The 16241-nt window shown below is 39.2% G+C and overlaps 2 protein-coding genes across 2 annotated transcripts in view; one reads left to right on the top strand and one right to left on the bottom strand.

The window, feature by feature from the left end:
• LOC140244020 (uncharacterized) overlaps window positions 1-7588 on the bottom strand; it is a 64617-nt gene extending 57029 nt beyond the window's left edge. Inside the window, exon 1 of the mRNA XM_072323672.1 lies at window positions 7511-7588. The gene's annotated coding sequence lies outside the window, so the exon portion shown is untranslated. The remainder of the gene's footprint in view (window positions 1-7510) is intronic.
• Window positions 7589-8056: 468 nt separating this feature from the next.
• LOC140243805 (dephospho-CoA kinase domain-containing protein-like) lies at window positions 8057-15685 on the top strand. The gene is made up of 5 exons (XM_072323472.1): window positions 8057-8107; window positions 8523-8682; window positions 11409-11612; window positions 12859-12946; window positions 14144-15685. Exons 2-5 carry the CDS (start codon window positions 8571-8573, stop codon window positions 14430-14432), a joined length of 693 nt encoding a protein of 230 aa, XP_072179573.1. The 5' UTR covers window positions 8057-8107; window positions 8523-8570; the 3' UTR covers window positions 14433-15685.
• The last annotated feature ends 556 nt before the right edge of the window (window positions 15686-16241 follow it).

Below are 16241 nucleotides of genomic sequence, written 5' to 3'. Positions count from 1 at the left end.
AAAAGTCAGCAGACATTGATTTTCAGTTAAGAGAAGGTTCTGATGGAAAGTTTTAAAATGATTTTTAACTAAAATTAAATGGACTTTCTGATATAATGAAAGAAAGGCACACACTCTTGAAAAGTGTGTGCAGAGAAAAGAGGCTCTGAAGTATATTGTATCTGGTCTATTCCCGCACAGACTATTAATTTACCAAGCCATATGCTCTGCAAAATGAATGGGACAAAAAAAAAAAATGTCTCATGCTCACCTGAGTATAGCAAGTTCAACTTCCATGCATTCTTGCAGACTCTTACCTGAGAACATTGGAAACTTGGCGGGGGGGGGGGGGGGGGGGAGGGGAGCTTTGGGAGTTTGGGGCCAAGTGCAATGCAGTTTATAGAAGGTTGGACTATGCATGCAGACTTTTGGAGGGAAAAAAAAAAGACTTTTAAAAGCTCTTTCACCTCTCATTCTGGAGAAGAATATTACTGAATACTCCTTAACTCTTTATGTGCCATGGTGGAAACCCCCTGTGTGCCACGTTATTCCGAGACACGACGGTAGTCATGCTTTGAGAAAGAATTCTTTTTTTTTTTAATTTGTATACCCTCTACAAATTTCTGTTCAGATGGGCATAATAGCAGGCAAAGTCAAAGAGGAATGTCAAACTTTGTTCCGATATAAATTGTATGACTAATCTATTTTAAATTTCTCTTTCGAATGACCAGTTGCTACATTACTGTAAAGGCATGACTTCTGCACATAAAACCGTGACAGAAACTTAGAATGTACGAGCAAATCTAGTTGGGAACATCCACTGATAGTCAATCACCACATAGAATGCAAGCCGTGTATGAGAGAAACAAAAGCACGAAAAACTTTTTCATTGTGCCTCGGGATTAGCAGTGATTAGGGATTTATCGATCGGTTTTGGCGGCTTTGTTTGTTGAGCAGAATATGCGAAGTTGGCACGCCGTCGACTGAGCCGGACGTGCGAACTTGGCACATAAAGAGTTAATGAATCATCCCCTCCCCCCCCCCCCCCCCCCCCCCCCGCCCCTTTGGATTTGGAACTGCAGCCCTGGATCTGCAATGAAAAACTTGCAACCAAAGTGATCGATGTACAAACTCATAACTTTGCTTCATCACTTCTGGTTGCGGAGATTTGTAAATCTTCCTTCATGTTGGGGGGGGGGGGGGGCAATGGACCCCTGGGGGGCCCCCAAGGTTTAACAAAGTGAGGTGTTAACCCCCTGGCATGCTACAGTATGTACCTGCCAAGTTTGGTGAACATTTATGAAGGGGTTTTCAAGAAGAATGGAGATGTACGATTTAAGATCCCATTTGGACTCATCCCATCCCACTTCCCTTGGTCCCATGGGGGAAAGGGGCACCCTGAGTCTGCCATGAACAAACTTGAAAAAACAGTCATCAACATACTGACTCCTTGTATTTACAATGTATTTATCTCACTCACTTCTGGTTTAAGAGAAAATCTTTACAGACCGTTTACTGAAGTGGGTTGTTGGGCCCTCCTGCCCCCCCCCCCCCCCCCCCCCCCCCAGGTGGGGCATGGTGGCCATTTGAATATAAATATTGAGATTCTTTCCCCTTGGGATGCTTCCTGCCAAGTTTGGTAAAAATTGGTCATGGGGTTCTCAAGAAGAAGATGAAAATGTACAATATAGGCAGCATTAGGACCCCTCCCCCCTTCCCTGGGTCCCAAGGGGGGGCACCTTGATTCTACCATGAACAAACTTGAAACTACAGTCATCAATGTACTAACGCACACTTATTACCTGGGCTCTATCACTTCTGGTTTTAGAGAAGAAGATTTTTTACAAATACCTTCATTTTGGAGGGTCTGGCCCCCCAAAGGAGGGTTCTCAAGAAGCTCTAGATGAAAATGTGCATGTTTACGCATAACGCACATCAGACAACGGATGAAGAGTGATCACAATAGATTAGGTGAGCGAAAAACAGTATGACGCAAAACTCCACAACAACAACAATGAAGGGATTATCAGATTGAGCTGAAATTCAGTGTGTATTATGGCTTGGGCTGGTTGCAGTTATCCTAGACCCCAGAGCGGTCCACAAGGGGTTTCAGCATGTCGCTGCAACATGCTCAAATTCTTGTGCAACATCCTCAAATGGCAGCAATATGTTGTGTAGCATCCTCAAGAATTTGCAACAAGTTCAAAATAAAATGTATTCAAACATGTGAAAACATGTGCAAAACATGATCGGCTGCGTCCCTTTTAGAGCAGCGAGAGTGGAAGCTGTGCGTAATTGAGTCTGCAAAAGGGTAGGACCAGCATAGCCAAAACGGAAACAGCGTAGCAAAGTGGAAACAGCATATGGCTGGAATGAAGTGTAGGGCAAGTCCAAGATAAGGTCCCCTCAGGGGGCAAAATTTCATCTTTGCTCAATATTGACATATTTGGTATCATTTTGAAGCTTATGAGTTGAAGTTTTGATTTCCATGGAGGAAAAAATTATATCATGTAAATTTATGCAAATTTCAAGGGCTTCATTTGCATAAATGTAAAACACAGCGTTACATATGGGACATTTATAAAAATTCATATTTATTCAAAGGAAAGCAAATGATAATTAATATGTGGACATAAGAAGTTCATCAAATAGTTTAACTTGGTATGAAAATTTTGGAATTATGCAAATTATTATGCAAATTAGCTCGTGTCCTATCACGAGATGTCCCATACGTAACAAAGTGAGGTCATTTTTTTAGGTTTTTTCTGAAATTGCTAAGGTTATTTGAATGCCCTTTTGGAAAGTTCTAATTTATTGTTTAGAGAAATTAAATACCATAGAAAAAAAAAACAGTAAAAGAAAATGTTTGATTAGGCATTGAAATAATGATACGTATGGGACAAATGCGTTACGTATGGGACATCATCATATATATTGCATGTGAATGCATGTAGCTATCTGGGAAGGTCTCTCAGTACACAAATGGTCAATCATCCTGAAGAAAGCATCCCAACTTTGTAGCTACTTTTTGAGTTATAGACGCTTGAAACAATACATGTACTTGACTGAACAATTTTCAGAAAGGGGGAGGGGAAGATGGCAAAATACACAATGAAAATCAGCATTAAAGGGATGGTATTGTTTTTGTAGAAATGGGGATTCAGTTTTCAACATTTTATGAGATGACTGGAAACCAATAATATGAATTACTTAAGAACATACAATTCTAATTTTAGAGGAACGGGAGGAATTCAAAGTTAATTTGATGGAGATCCAATTTGAAACGGTTGTGATATCAACAACAAAAAAAATAAAGTAAAATGATTTTTTTTTATTGCAAGTGATACACAAATTGTCCTTATTCACTTTTCAATAGTAGCCACAACAAAATTCATGGGTATACATACCGAGGTGTGACTCAAATCAATGACCTGACTGGTAGACAGACATCATTGTTCATACATCTACTCGATTACTGGAATTCCACGCAGCAGGTATTGCTTATCTATTGAAATTAATATTTCTTGTGTCAAGCTGTTTTTTAATGAAACTAAATGGCAAACTGCCCTTCATCAATGGAAGTAAACACTTTAAACTATTCAATTTTTTAGTAGTAACTATCCTGATAAAAATAGGGCATACATACATACTCAGGTTGGTCATAAACAAGGAAAAGTAGAAATTACGCGGTGCGTAAAATATGTCCCCGCCGGAAGTAGCATTTAGTAGCGAAATGTACAATATCGGTCAAAAATCAAGGTCAAAGGTCAAAGAAGTCAAAGGTCAATAATTCTGTGTAGAAGTTTTGAAGCCCTCACCTAGTGCCATCACAAAAAGCAAACGGAATCGAAATCGGGTTTTGATAGAAATGGCGAAGGAGTAGCATTTTTGTAGCCAATTTACAATATAGGTCAAAAATCAAGGTCAAAGGTCAAAGAAGTCAAAGGCCAAAATTCTGTGAAGCAGTTTTGAAGCCCTCACCTAGTGCCATCACATAAAGAAAACGGAATCGAAATCGGGTTAGAAATGGCAAAGGAGGAGCATTTTGTAGCCAATGTACAATATAGGTAAAAAATCGAGGTCAAAGGTCAAAGAAGTCCAGGGTCAAAATTCTGTGTAGAAGTTTTGAAGCCCTCACCTACAGACTGTAGTGCCATCACATAAAGCAAACGGAAATGAAATTGGGTTAGAAATGGCAAAGGAGTAGCATTTTGTAGCAAAATGTACAAGGCAGGTCAAAAATCAAGGTCAAAGGTCAAAGAAGTCAAAGGTCAAAATTCTGTGTAGAAGTTTTGAAGCCCTCACCTAGTGCCATCACATAAAGCAAATGGAATCGAAATCGGGTTAGAAATGGCGAAGGAGTAGCATTTTGTAGCCAATATACAATATAGGTCAAAAATCAAGGTCAAAGGTCAAAGAAGTCAAAGGTCAAAATTCTGTGTAGAAGTTTTGAAGCCCTCACCTAGTGCCATCACATAAAGCAAACGGAATCGAAATCGGGTTAGAAATGGCAAAGGAGTAGCATTTTGTAGCAAAATGTACAATATAGGTCAAAGGTCAAGGTCAAAGGTCACAACTGAAATTCTGTGTAGAAGTTTCAAAGCTCCCATGTAGTGCTATCATATAAAGCAAACAGAATCAAAATTGGCTCATAAATGACAGAGAAGTAGCAAATTGAACATTTTGATCACACACGGACGCACAGACAGACAGACGGACGGACACACGGACACACACACGTACGGAGCCCGTTTCATAGTCCCCTGCTCGAACTCGTTCGGCGGGGACAAAAATATAGAATATGATTGAATATGATTATGATGGTAAATATGGATATTGTTCCCTTGACAATCTGGATCAGTATTTGAGTAATTTCAACTGATTCCACCTCAATAATTATGCAAAAATTTGTTTATGGGTATTTTGCAAAATTATTTTGCAAAATACCCATAAACATGGTTCTCTACACACTAAACGAATGGGGGGACAAAGGGCATGCATACTCAGGTTGGTCATAAAAATATAAAGATATGATTGAATATGACTATGATGGTGAATATTTGGGGAATATTGTTTCCCTGACAATCTGGATCAGTATTTGAGTAGTTTCAACTGATTGTACTTCAATAACTATGCAAAATACCCATAAACATGGTTTTCCACACACTAAATGAATGGGGGACAAAGTGTCCCATACGTAACTGTCCCATACGTAACATGTCATGTCTGTCTTTAATTAGAACCTGTAATTAGAGCTTTTTGCCTAATGACATGAAACTTACCTGTGATAATCTTGAGTGTTGTGACTTTTATCACAGTGAGTTACAAGTTGTAGAATGAAATACTTTCAGAGAGTTTTGAGGTTGAAAAAATGTTCAAAAAAAAAAAAAATTTCTGGTCCCATACGTAACGGCACATATTTTCTCTTCTAGAATATAATTGTCAAGGTCATTTTTCTCAATTTTTTACATGATTATACTTCTCCTAGATATCAATCACCATGATAAAGTTCAATATGATCAAAGGCCACTGACACTATTTTTCAGGTCATAAAAGTCTCTGAATGTCCCATACGTAACGCGCGTGTTATCTTGGACTGTACTGAGAGTATCGTAGCATCATGCCTGGATTCTAATACCACAGGAGAGATTGTAGCGAGAGCATCATTAAAGTGGGAAGGTAATGCTTTGGTCAGGGAAGAGCGGCGCAGCAAGCGGGACCATGTCAGTGTCTAGTTTACTTCCCATTTTTGTGGCAATGTTACTACGCTCAGAAAGACCTTGTTACGCACATCCCAAGATGTTTACACTGTCACTACCCTCTCCCTGCTTGCCTAACGATTCAAAATAAGTCAATTTTTATTGGGGAGATACACGAAGGGAAGAAGTTTTGAACAGGTTCAAAATTTCTTCCCGATCTGAAAAATTGTCCGCTCAAACCTCATCCTCCAAGTGCTGCTGCTACGATGCTTCCAATCCCCATACACTGCTGCTGCTCTCCCCGATCTGCTAGACAGTATATCAGGATAGATCAAGGTCCATATCGTGAGGGGAACAGGCCTAGGGGCTTTAACAATACGTGCTCTTGTGCAGCCTGACCAGACACCATGCTCTACATTATAGGCGAGTTGATTTATCATCGGATGCTTGTTTTTTGTGGTTCTGAATTCCACACTCAGAGGATGATATTTCGGCCAATTAGTAATTCGCAAAGTCCTGAAAACTATGAATTTGGCAAAATTATGAAAATTATTCACTACGATTTTTAGAAAATAGACTTCAAATACATTCATCTCCGAAAAGTTGTCTTTGGAAAAAAGTAGGTGTAAAATCACACTCGATTCCAGACATGAATTTTGTAATAGAATAATCAACGTCTTTCGCATCTTGTCCTTCCACCAGAATCACAATTCATACGCATGATTCACTGTACACACTCACACACAGTCTTACCGAGCTGAAGTCAAAGAAAAAATTGGCTAATGAGGCTCAAAGTTTGTATTTTACGGTAAAATGTATACATAAACATCATAGCTCACATGATAAAACCTAGCTTGTGAAAAAATGACATCTTTTTTTAAACTAGCATTTTTTACATTTTTGTGCCACTTTTTATAACTTGCGATATTGAATCATTGGTCCATAAAACTGATACAACGCTCTGCTCTGTGAGGCTGGTCTATGATTTTTACGAAGTCCTACGCGCATTGAATGTCATTCCAGAAATGTGTGCATTCAGAATACCCTGCTGCTAGACTGTAGACAGTGTCATTTAGTAGCTGCATACGTGTTGTGCGCTCTGCACACATGCGCCCCTTACGGCGACCAGCCCCATACGCATTACGCTGTGCGTATGGGGCTGCTGGTCGCAGTTAATGCGCCCCATAGACTTCTACAGTTTCTGCAATATTCTCAGATTCTCAGAGTCTGCGCTTGCAACAGCATGCTAAAATTTCAAGTTGTGGACCACTGACCTTAGCTTTATTTCTACGATTCTGCAAAGCTTTGCCTTTGTGCACTGCAATTTTCTAGTCTATGTAGACTCTGAACAGTGTGTTAGAACTGTTGTTGTGTCAGATATAATCATGATAATACTTAGGCTGCCTAATAAACTTTACTTAATTTAAATAGTATACGACACTGACTAGACCTATTGTATTTAGGGGGTCTATAATAATAACGTCTGCCATTCTCATCAGTAACTCACAATGGTAGCATGCACAGCTGCACAGCCCAGTTTTCAGTCGCTGTATGTAAGTGTAAAATTACTAAAAACGTTTTGGTCAGGCTACAGTAAAATTTACTAACGTTACCTCCGATCAGTAGACAGACAGTACGAATGGTGATTTCTACACGGGGGACCTGTGTGCAGCTATGGAAGCTAGTCTAGTTGTTTGCTTGAATGTGCAAATTGTGACTGATTTCCACGAAATTACTAACAAAAATGTTCTGTAGAGTCTATTTCATCGGGTCTCTCTCAGTTCGTTATGTAAACCTAAGCAAATCTACGCATTTTCAAAAAGAATCATTACCTCAATAAATCAATGAAATCTCTGTCGATCCTCTCTTCCTCCCCCGTAGTATGTTGCAGATCAAGAAAATGAACTCACTGCATATAAAAAACAGATTCTGTGCGGCACGCGCGGCGCGCGACGGCGATCAAAATTACGGCGGCGGCCTCCTAACCACAGAACTCTAGTAGAGTTCTGACTAACCGCAACAGCGACCCCAACACGTGGGGTTTGTGTACATCTCTCTCTCTTATCTAGTCTTGCCTCCAAACTGTCTTATGGGAATGTTTTGTTGTTGTTTTTTTTATCTCGTGTTAACAACGAGACACCATTTGGTAATATCATAATGTAAACTTATCCCCCAAATATAGACAGATTCTCAGGATCTAATCATACAAATGCCGCACTCTGGTGTTGCGGGGGGAGGGAGACGGGAGAGGGCCGGTGGTGGGGAGTTAAAATCTCTCCCTGATTGTTGAGACTATGCAGTGTTGTGCGCTCATCCATCTAGATCCCGTATCATCCGTACATAATCCCCGGCCAAACGGTACATTATACAATACCGGTAATTCCTACTACACCGGCCGCCGGTTGGATCGGAGCACAGGATTGAAACAAGTGAGTTCTTGCAAATAGAACCTGAAGGCTGAAGCTTTTGTGAGTTTTCACATATATGTGGACTATATAACTATATAGACATCTACATCTGGGTAAAACTCTAGTGTATAGGGATAGAACACTTTAATATTGCTCGTGCAGTTCGTGATAGTTCAGTGCAGTTCGTTAGATACCGTTCCCTCACAGACCGCTATCATTAGTTCCGGATCGTGAAACCGTGGGATCAAACTCAAAGTGTAGAGCAGTGATGTTCGAACCCAAACATGTCTTTGCATGGATTGCAAAGAGTTGCCTGGCCTGCAACACTAATAACACATTGTGAGCTTCCTGCACTAAGAAAACCTAGCTGACTTTGTTGATGTTGACATCATTCATTACCTGGCCAGTATTTGTTTTTTGTACGATATACTTTTAGTAACAGAAAGAAACCACGCCAACTGTCAACATCAGACTCAGAGCTACAATGTTTCTCGTCGGGCTAACAGGTGGCATTGCATCAGGAAAGAGCACCGTCTCTAGCATCTTTAGGGAACTGGGATGCGTCGTCTTAGATGCGGACAAAATTGCACGAGAAGGTTGGTACCAGGTTGTCTCACCAACTACAGTAGATAGACATGGTAATAAAGATGGTATGGAGTATGCTGCTATAGACCGATTCGGGTTCGTTGAGGGCAGCAGACAGTTTGTGGCACTGGGCGCAGCCATAGTGAGTGTCTCAGCCGACCCCCCCCCCCCCCCCTCTCCTCCACCCCCAGGCAACATGTTTATCACGTATGGTTGAGGGGTCTAGATATCGCGCACGAAAATTTGAAATGCTCTTATAATAGAAGTTATTCCATAATCGTACCTGAATTTCTCAATGAATATCACGAAAATGCAGAAAAATCACCTCCCAAAATCTCCTGATGATACGATGACGGAGTAGTACGCTGTCGCCGTTTGTATGTCGGACTTTTTTTTATGCGTTCAATTTCTCGGGGTATGTAAAGATCGCGCAGCTGCCCTCTGTAGTTTCATGCGTGAAAGTGTCTGCCCCTCTGCGGCTGTAACGTGCTCCGGCTTTCGTAGAATATTTTTTCACTCGATATTAAATTTATCCCTGTTAAGCAACAGCAGTATTATTATTGTTATTATTATTATCATTATTACTATTATCACCACCACCATCATCGATCATCATAATCATCATCTTTTTTTTTCTTTTTTTTTATGAAGCAATGTCATGCTGAAAGTACAGCTCGATTCTTTTTTTTTTTCTTATGAATGCACTGTCATGGTAAAAGGACAGCTCCATTTGATTTTAATGAAAGTAAGTAAGCAGTGTATGTTGTTTTTTTTCGGTGCGTTGTATATTCTTTACGAATGCACCGTTTCTGCTGAAAGTACAGCTTGGTTTGATTTCATTATAATTGTGTTTTGTTGAATTGTGGATTCTATGATACATGTGATTTGATTTATCATGACACTGTATTGAATATGGAATCAATAAAAGATTATGGAAAAAAATCATCATCATTATCATTTTCATTATTATTATTATCACTTCCACCACCATCATCATTTTATCATTCTTATTATCATTATTTTTATCATTGATATTTTCATAATCGTTAATGATTTTCATTTATAAAGTTTTCTTACAATATTTCTAATCACTTTAACCAATAATATACACGTAATATAAAATGGAAAAAAGTAAAATATGAACATATATTTTGTGTGTGTGTGTGTGTTTGTGTGTGTGCTTACCCATTCGTCACCCTCTCATTTTCGTCACCCATTTGTCACACTCTCATCTAATTTTTCTTCAGTATCATGACCCTCCCCTGTCACAAATATATCACAAGTTAGCGCAAGAAATCACAAGCAAATTCAAATTGAAATCACACTTCAACTTCGATACACTGAAATATTTATTCCTTTGTATTAAATATTATAATCGTTGTGTTAAAATTTGACTTAAAACAAGCATTTATTAACAGTATTTCAGCGTAGCTGGCAGCATACATTGTTCTTGTGTATGATGACGTCACGTGGTAAACGATCGATCGAACAAATTACGAATTCTATCGACTACGAACGAGACAAGCGAGACGACACGTCTAGGCTACAACATCCTTAGAACAGATTTTAAGGTTAGGTAGGTAAATTACCAGGTAAAAAATTGGAAATTTAGTGGAAAATTTGTTGGAAATCAAAATTTCTTACCTGCTTCCTTCTCATGTTGGGCGGTAAGTCATGTATGTTTATTCCATGGGCGTATCGGCAAATTTTGCGCTTATTCCTACGCGTAATATCGCTTGCTATACGCAGTTACGCTATGCGCGATCATTAGGTCCCTGCGCGAGACCTAGTACCCTTACTATACTTGTAACAAAGGTTCGCGCACTAAGCAAGCGTTCGCGCACTCAGTATGAGACGCCTATTGGCTAAAACAACCATGCATCAGTTTTTCATTCCACGCGCGGAAGGGGGTGGGGAAGAGGAGGGGGGTCGGCTGAGACACCTCCTTAATGGCTCTGCCCATGCCAAAAATACACATAGCGCGTCACAGAATCGGTCTATAGACCTATGCTCTCAATGATCGATTGATAGGAATTAAGGGAAACAACCTAAGACAAGAACAATATATAGATTGTCTATTGTGAGTCATTCCACTTTCCATGATGCTCATGTAGAATAGGATCAGACAAATCTACTTTTGTAAAGGGTGGTGATGCTACATTTACACCATGTTCCCGTTGCTGTGCCGTGCAGCAACACAATTTCCAACAAAAATAGTGTGCCATGATTAGAGGGTTATTTTCCTTTTCATCCCCTCCATATTCTAGTTTTGTTCATTCCATTTCACCTCCTACAAGCTTGTAAGTTGTAGTTTTGTTACCTGCCTACAACATGTCGTTACATTTTGCTATGTTGAACCCATTTTAGTACAGCCTACTAGGTTTCTCAGCAGCACAGTGAGTGCTGTGGCAAATTTTTTGACAGTTTATAAACCTGACATGGCGTACACGGCAATCACGGCCTGTCACGTTTCCCTATCCCACTCCCAAGCATTGTCTCATGTCCATCCTGTTTTGTCCATAGTGGCTTGCAAAATGGTTTGCTGTGGCCAGTGGGAACATAGTGTAAATGTAGCATGAGGACTTCCCAAAGGTCCTCTTTCAAAATGAAGTATTAATCGTTCTGTTTGGTATATTTCTTGGTATGTGTTTGTGTGTGTAAATGTGTTTCATATTTTGACTAATAGTATTTGAGTCATTCACCCATCTTGTTTCTTTTTGTCTTATTGTATTTTAAGTTGTGGAACCAGGTAAGCCAGCATGGAAAAAAATAGTCAATCATTTTGGAGAAAGTATTCTCCTAGAAGATGGGACTATTGACAGGCCCAAACTTGGTGCCATCATATTCGCTGATGCAGACAAGCGCAGACTGCTCAACAGATGCACGCATCCGTACATTCAGCGATCTATGCTCTGGCAGATTCTACAAAGCTTTTGCAAAGGTAAACTCTGTGGTCAAGGCACTAAAGTGAGCATTTTGTACTATAGATATCATATTTTCACCCGAGTGGCAAGACCTTGTATCTCAAATTTTGATGAAATTTACTTTTTTGGATTAACATTGAGATAATCAGTTAAGTGATGTCCTCTCCAAATTCTAGCTGTCTTTCCCAAAAAAAAAGAAGCCACCATGCCATGTCAAAGGAAAGGCTGTCCCATTTGATAGAGTGCTTTGGCTTCCTTGTTTTTGTTTGTTTGTTTTTTGTTTTGTTTTTTTCTCTCCTGAACATTTGACATTTGTGAGATACGAGGTCTTGTCTCCCCAGTGACAATATGCCAAATTAAAGCCAATGGGGACATTCACACTGGAATTACATTGTATTCCATCGTATAAAATGCTACAGTAATTAATTGTCACCTTTGTAATTGGCGAAATATCACAGTAATTGATTTTGCAGTGTTAGACGTGGTAGGCCTACCGTTCTCATTCACAAAATACTGTGATATACATCTCCTATGGGGAGAGGACTGGAAGTGTGTATTAAGGTCATGGGGAAAATATGCCACAGTGCACCATAAATAACCATGGTATTTCACAAGGTATTTTGTGAGGAGTTTGTGAACATTTGTTTTCACGTTACAAAATACCACATGAAATATTGTAGTATTTCACCATAAGGGTAAATGGGCCTATTGAAACCTGCACAGACTCCTGAAGAGGACAAATATTTCATAATGAAATAGCCCTGCACAATTACCCCAGACCCTTTCTGTGACCCTAAACCCTAATCCTAATCCAAACCCTAACCCAAACTCTTAACCCTAAAATTAACCCTAACAGTAATCTTTACTCTAACCATATCACTAACCAGTATTCAATCAGGGGGTAATTGCCTTGCTACAGAAATAGGAGCTTGAGCCTTGTTAATGTTGTGATAACAAGTAGTGTTTAGCCATGTCCATGTGGCATGTTACTGATATGATTTCAAAACTTAGCCACTTTTTGTCATTTCCTACATTACTTGAAATTTATTGTCAGGTACTGATACTACACTTTCTATACTGAAATTAACATTTTTACAGCAAAAAAAACAAGCAAGCACAATGGCCTGAATTCACAAAGGTGGTACAATCTTTGTTCATGGTTTAAACCATGGACAAGATTGTACCACCTTTGTGAATTTAGTCCTTTATGTCTGCATCAAAAACAGGCAACATCTGGACATTCAATTTATTTGATATCTACAGGATACAGCTATGTTATTCTTGACATCCCATTACTGTTGGAAGGAAGCGCATTGAAGAAGTACATCAAATATGTGCTGGTGGTGTTTTGGTAAGCTCTCTACATCTAAGAACCCAATGATATTGAGAGAATGGAACATTAGTGCTTCATATTTATGGTAAGATGATACAAAGTGATAGAATATCCTGCTCTACAATGAAAGACTAAAAGGGGGTGTTGCAAGAAAGTCGAGTTGCGATTAATTGCAAATATCTATTGCAACTTGCAATCAATTGCAACTTTCTTGCAACACCCCCTAAGTCATGAAACTTCCAAATCATTTCTAACATAGTCACCATCTTGACTTTGGTTGGATGCATTATGATCATAATCTTGATTTATTAGCCTTTATTTTTTTGTGGCGATTCAGTATCAACTGATAAAACAAGCATCATGATTCAACGATTTTTGAAGGGTCTTAAACTACATCACAATATTTTGAATACATATACATGTATATGCTTGTCAAAAATACTTCCAACAGATAGCAGTAGTCATGAAATGGAATTGATATGTTACAGCGCATTTGTGTTATTTTCATGCTATTGCATTACAGTGCACTCCCGTTATAACGAACACGGTTATAACGAAATTTCGTTATAACGCAGTAAAACTTCTGGTCCCAAAATTATCACCATTAAAGTCTATGGTACAAAATTCGCTTAACGCGAACACGGTTATAGCGAAAAGTTCGATGTAACGAAGTCTTTTTCGAGCGCCACTGACAAAGAAAAACAAAAGAATTGTGCTCCATTCTAACGAAATGCGAATTGCTTTCGAAATACGTTGCGGAACAAGCATTTATAGTGTCTCTGCATGGGCGAACGCTTCACGTCACTGTGTGTTCACTCCGTGTGTCACACACAGTTTCTGAGGGGAACTTGCGTTTAATATTGTCATACAATAATCCCATCCCATTTCACATACCCTTCCAGTGTATGATGAGTATTCAGCAAACAGAATGCGTGGTTTCCTTGTTTTCGTTATATATTGTCTTTGTTCGGTTATAAAGAAATTTTGTTATAATGAAAGAAAACTGCCGGTCCCAAGCATTTCGTTATGACGGGAGTGCACTGTACCATATATTGCCATCTAATAGTAGACATATTTGTCAACTACCGGTAAATATGTGCAATATATGAGCAGTTTCAGTACTTTAGAAGCCTGTTTACATATTTTCTAAAAACCACTTTGTTTGAGTTCTTTAGAAGCCTTTATTTCCTTACAACCTCTTTGTTTTTAAAACAGTGACAAGGATGTTCAGCTGCAAAGACTGATGAAGCGCAACGACCTCACGAGAGAGGACGCTCTTCAGCGCATCCACTCCCAGATGCCCCTGGAGGCCAAGCGAGATCTAGCTGACCTTGTCATTGACAATAACGGGAGTTTGGCAGACACGCGGCAAGCCGTTCTGCGAGTGCACCAGCAGCTTCAAAGTTCGTATGCACACTGGCTGCCACGCCTAGCCCTTGGTGGATTTCTTCTGGTTGCTGGAACAGCCCTGTATTCTATATATGCCTTGTATACTAACACGTGACTCTGGATATAATTGATATGCATATTATTTTTTAGAATTATTAGTGTTCAGTGTACTGTAAAAGTGGAAATTTTAGTGGTGTTGAAATTTTGCGCATTTTGCGCAACCAGAAACTAGTGCAAAAATAAAAGGACACAAATATTTTTGCTTGCCATATTATGTTCTACTAGTGGATGTCTTGATTTCGCAGAACTAAAAACAAGCAAAACACTTCTTACACAGCTGAGTGTGAAAAATTAGTCACACAAAAATATCCATTTTTAAAGTATGCCAGATATCTTTAGGCTGTTTTGATGCAGCATGTATAATGTTATAATATGACATCTCATAGCTGCTGTCGTTCATTCTGGTGGTTTTATATGCTTTAACCCATAGGTTGTTTTAGATGATTTGTACTAGTTACGCTGGTATGAAGTAAGGAACACGTAAAAGGGAGATGAAGAAAACCATGGTTCAGTTACACCTAGCTAGGGCATGATCCACGAGTCAATGGTATGCAAATAGTCTTTCTTGGAAATTAAAGATATAAGTTTCAGGAATGTATCATATAATGTTGTAAACAGGCTAATTCTTCTTCATTTTTTTTTTTCTGCAAATGGTTCAAGTGGGTGACATATTCCAGTGCTAGGTTTATGAAATTTAAGTGCAATTGAAGTAGACGCCTACAAGCAGTGCCAGTGGACGCATTTGGATGCCACAGAGATTTGCACAGGCATGGCGTTGGACACTTCTTGAAGTCCTGCCATATGAGAAGAAAAAGAAACTCTCAAAGCACAGTGGGTCATCAACAAGGGATCCTATGTCGAGAATTACAGACCACTGCCAGTCAGACACCAATATATGGGTGATATACAGGAGATATCAGTATTTTTTTTTTTTATTAAACCATAACTGTAGATTGTTGATACATGTATTGATAAATTTCTAGAGTTCTGTTCTCCTATTGTTGGTAATATATTTATATGTCTTGTCTTTTCAAGAAGCCCATACGTAAAAGTGATGGGTTACTGTAAGTTTGAATTCTGAAATACCAATGAAAAGTCTTTATTAATGTCTTCCCAAAAAGTTGCATGTAAAGGTCATATTGAAATACAGAAATGGCAGAGTGCAATTTTTTTGTAAATCAAGCCTAAATTGGTGATTTTTATGTCACCATCCTACCAAGTAAAGTAAAAGATGCCTTGTAAAAATATATTTTGAATTATGGTATCAGCTGCACATACAGTCCATGTTTGTACTGATTAAAACATGAAACTACACTGTATTAAAGAAAATAACACCGCAAAATATATCACCTTTTCAGTATATTGTACTCCTTGCATTATAAGACCGTGCTTTGGAGTGTGAGAGAACATTTTGTGCAATGTGTGTAGTGAGAAGTGTTGTGTCTGATGTAGTACAGTTGTACAGGACTTGCTTGTGTATATAAATGTAGTGTAAATGCATACAGTATTACAGGCAGATGAGAAGGTTGGAATGGGAGATGGTGGGGGTGGGGGTGGGGAGAGTAGAATCTCTGCAGGGAGCTGGGTCCATGCAGATGGCATAGCATACATGTGTACTTAGTTTGCAGAAACAAAACCTTGTTGGCCGTAAAGGAGTCTGCGCCAAGACTACTACATGTGCCACTGTCACTGTCCCATAGGCCCTGTACTGTTACAGGAGCTTCACCCAACAAGGAGAGGCTACATACAAGTGCCAGTGGTGCATGCAGTAGTCTTGGTGCAGACTACTCCATGACCAACAAGGATTTGTGCCTGCAAAGTACAGCATACCACCATTTATCACAAGTAACACTTAAACAAATGA

Source organism: Diadema setosum, chromosome 20, assembly GCF_964275005.1.
Source record: "Diadema setosum chromosome 20, eeDiaSeto1, whole genome shotgun sequence".
Lineage (NCBI taxonomy): Eukaryota > Metazoa > Echinodermata > Echinoidea > Diadematoida > Diadematidae > Diadema > Diadema setosum.
Note: the sequence above shows the minus strand (reverse complement) of the source record. Positions and strands in the feature narration are given on the sequence as shown.

Coding starts and splice junctions, on each gene's coding strand:
- LOC140243805 (XM_072323472.1), top strand. CDS start 8,571: ATGTTTCTCGTCGGGCTAACAGGTGGCATTGCATCAGGAAAGAGCACC. Junction 11,613..12,858: donor TCTACAAAGCTTTTGCAAAG/GTAAACTCTGTG, acceptor TGATATCTACAG/GATACAGCTATGTTATTCTT. Junction 12,947..14,143: donor TATGTGCTGGTGGTGTTTTG/GTAAGCTCTCTA, acceptor TTTTTAAAACAG/TGACAAGGATGTTCAGCTGC.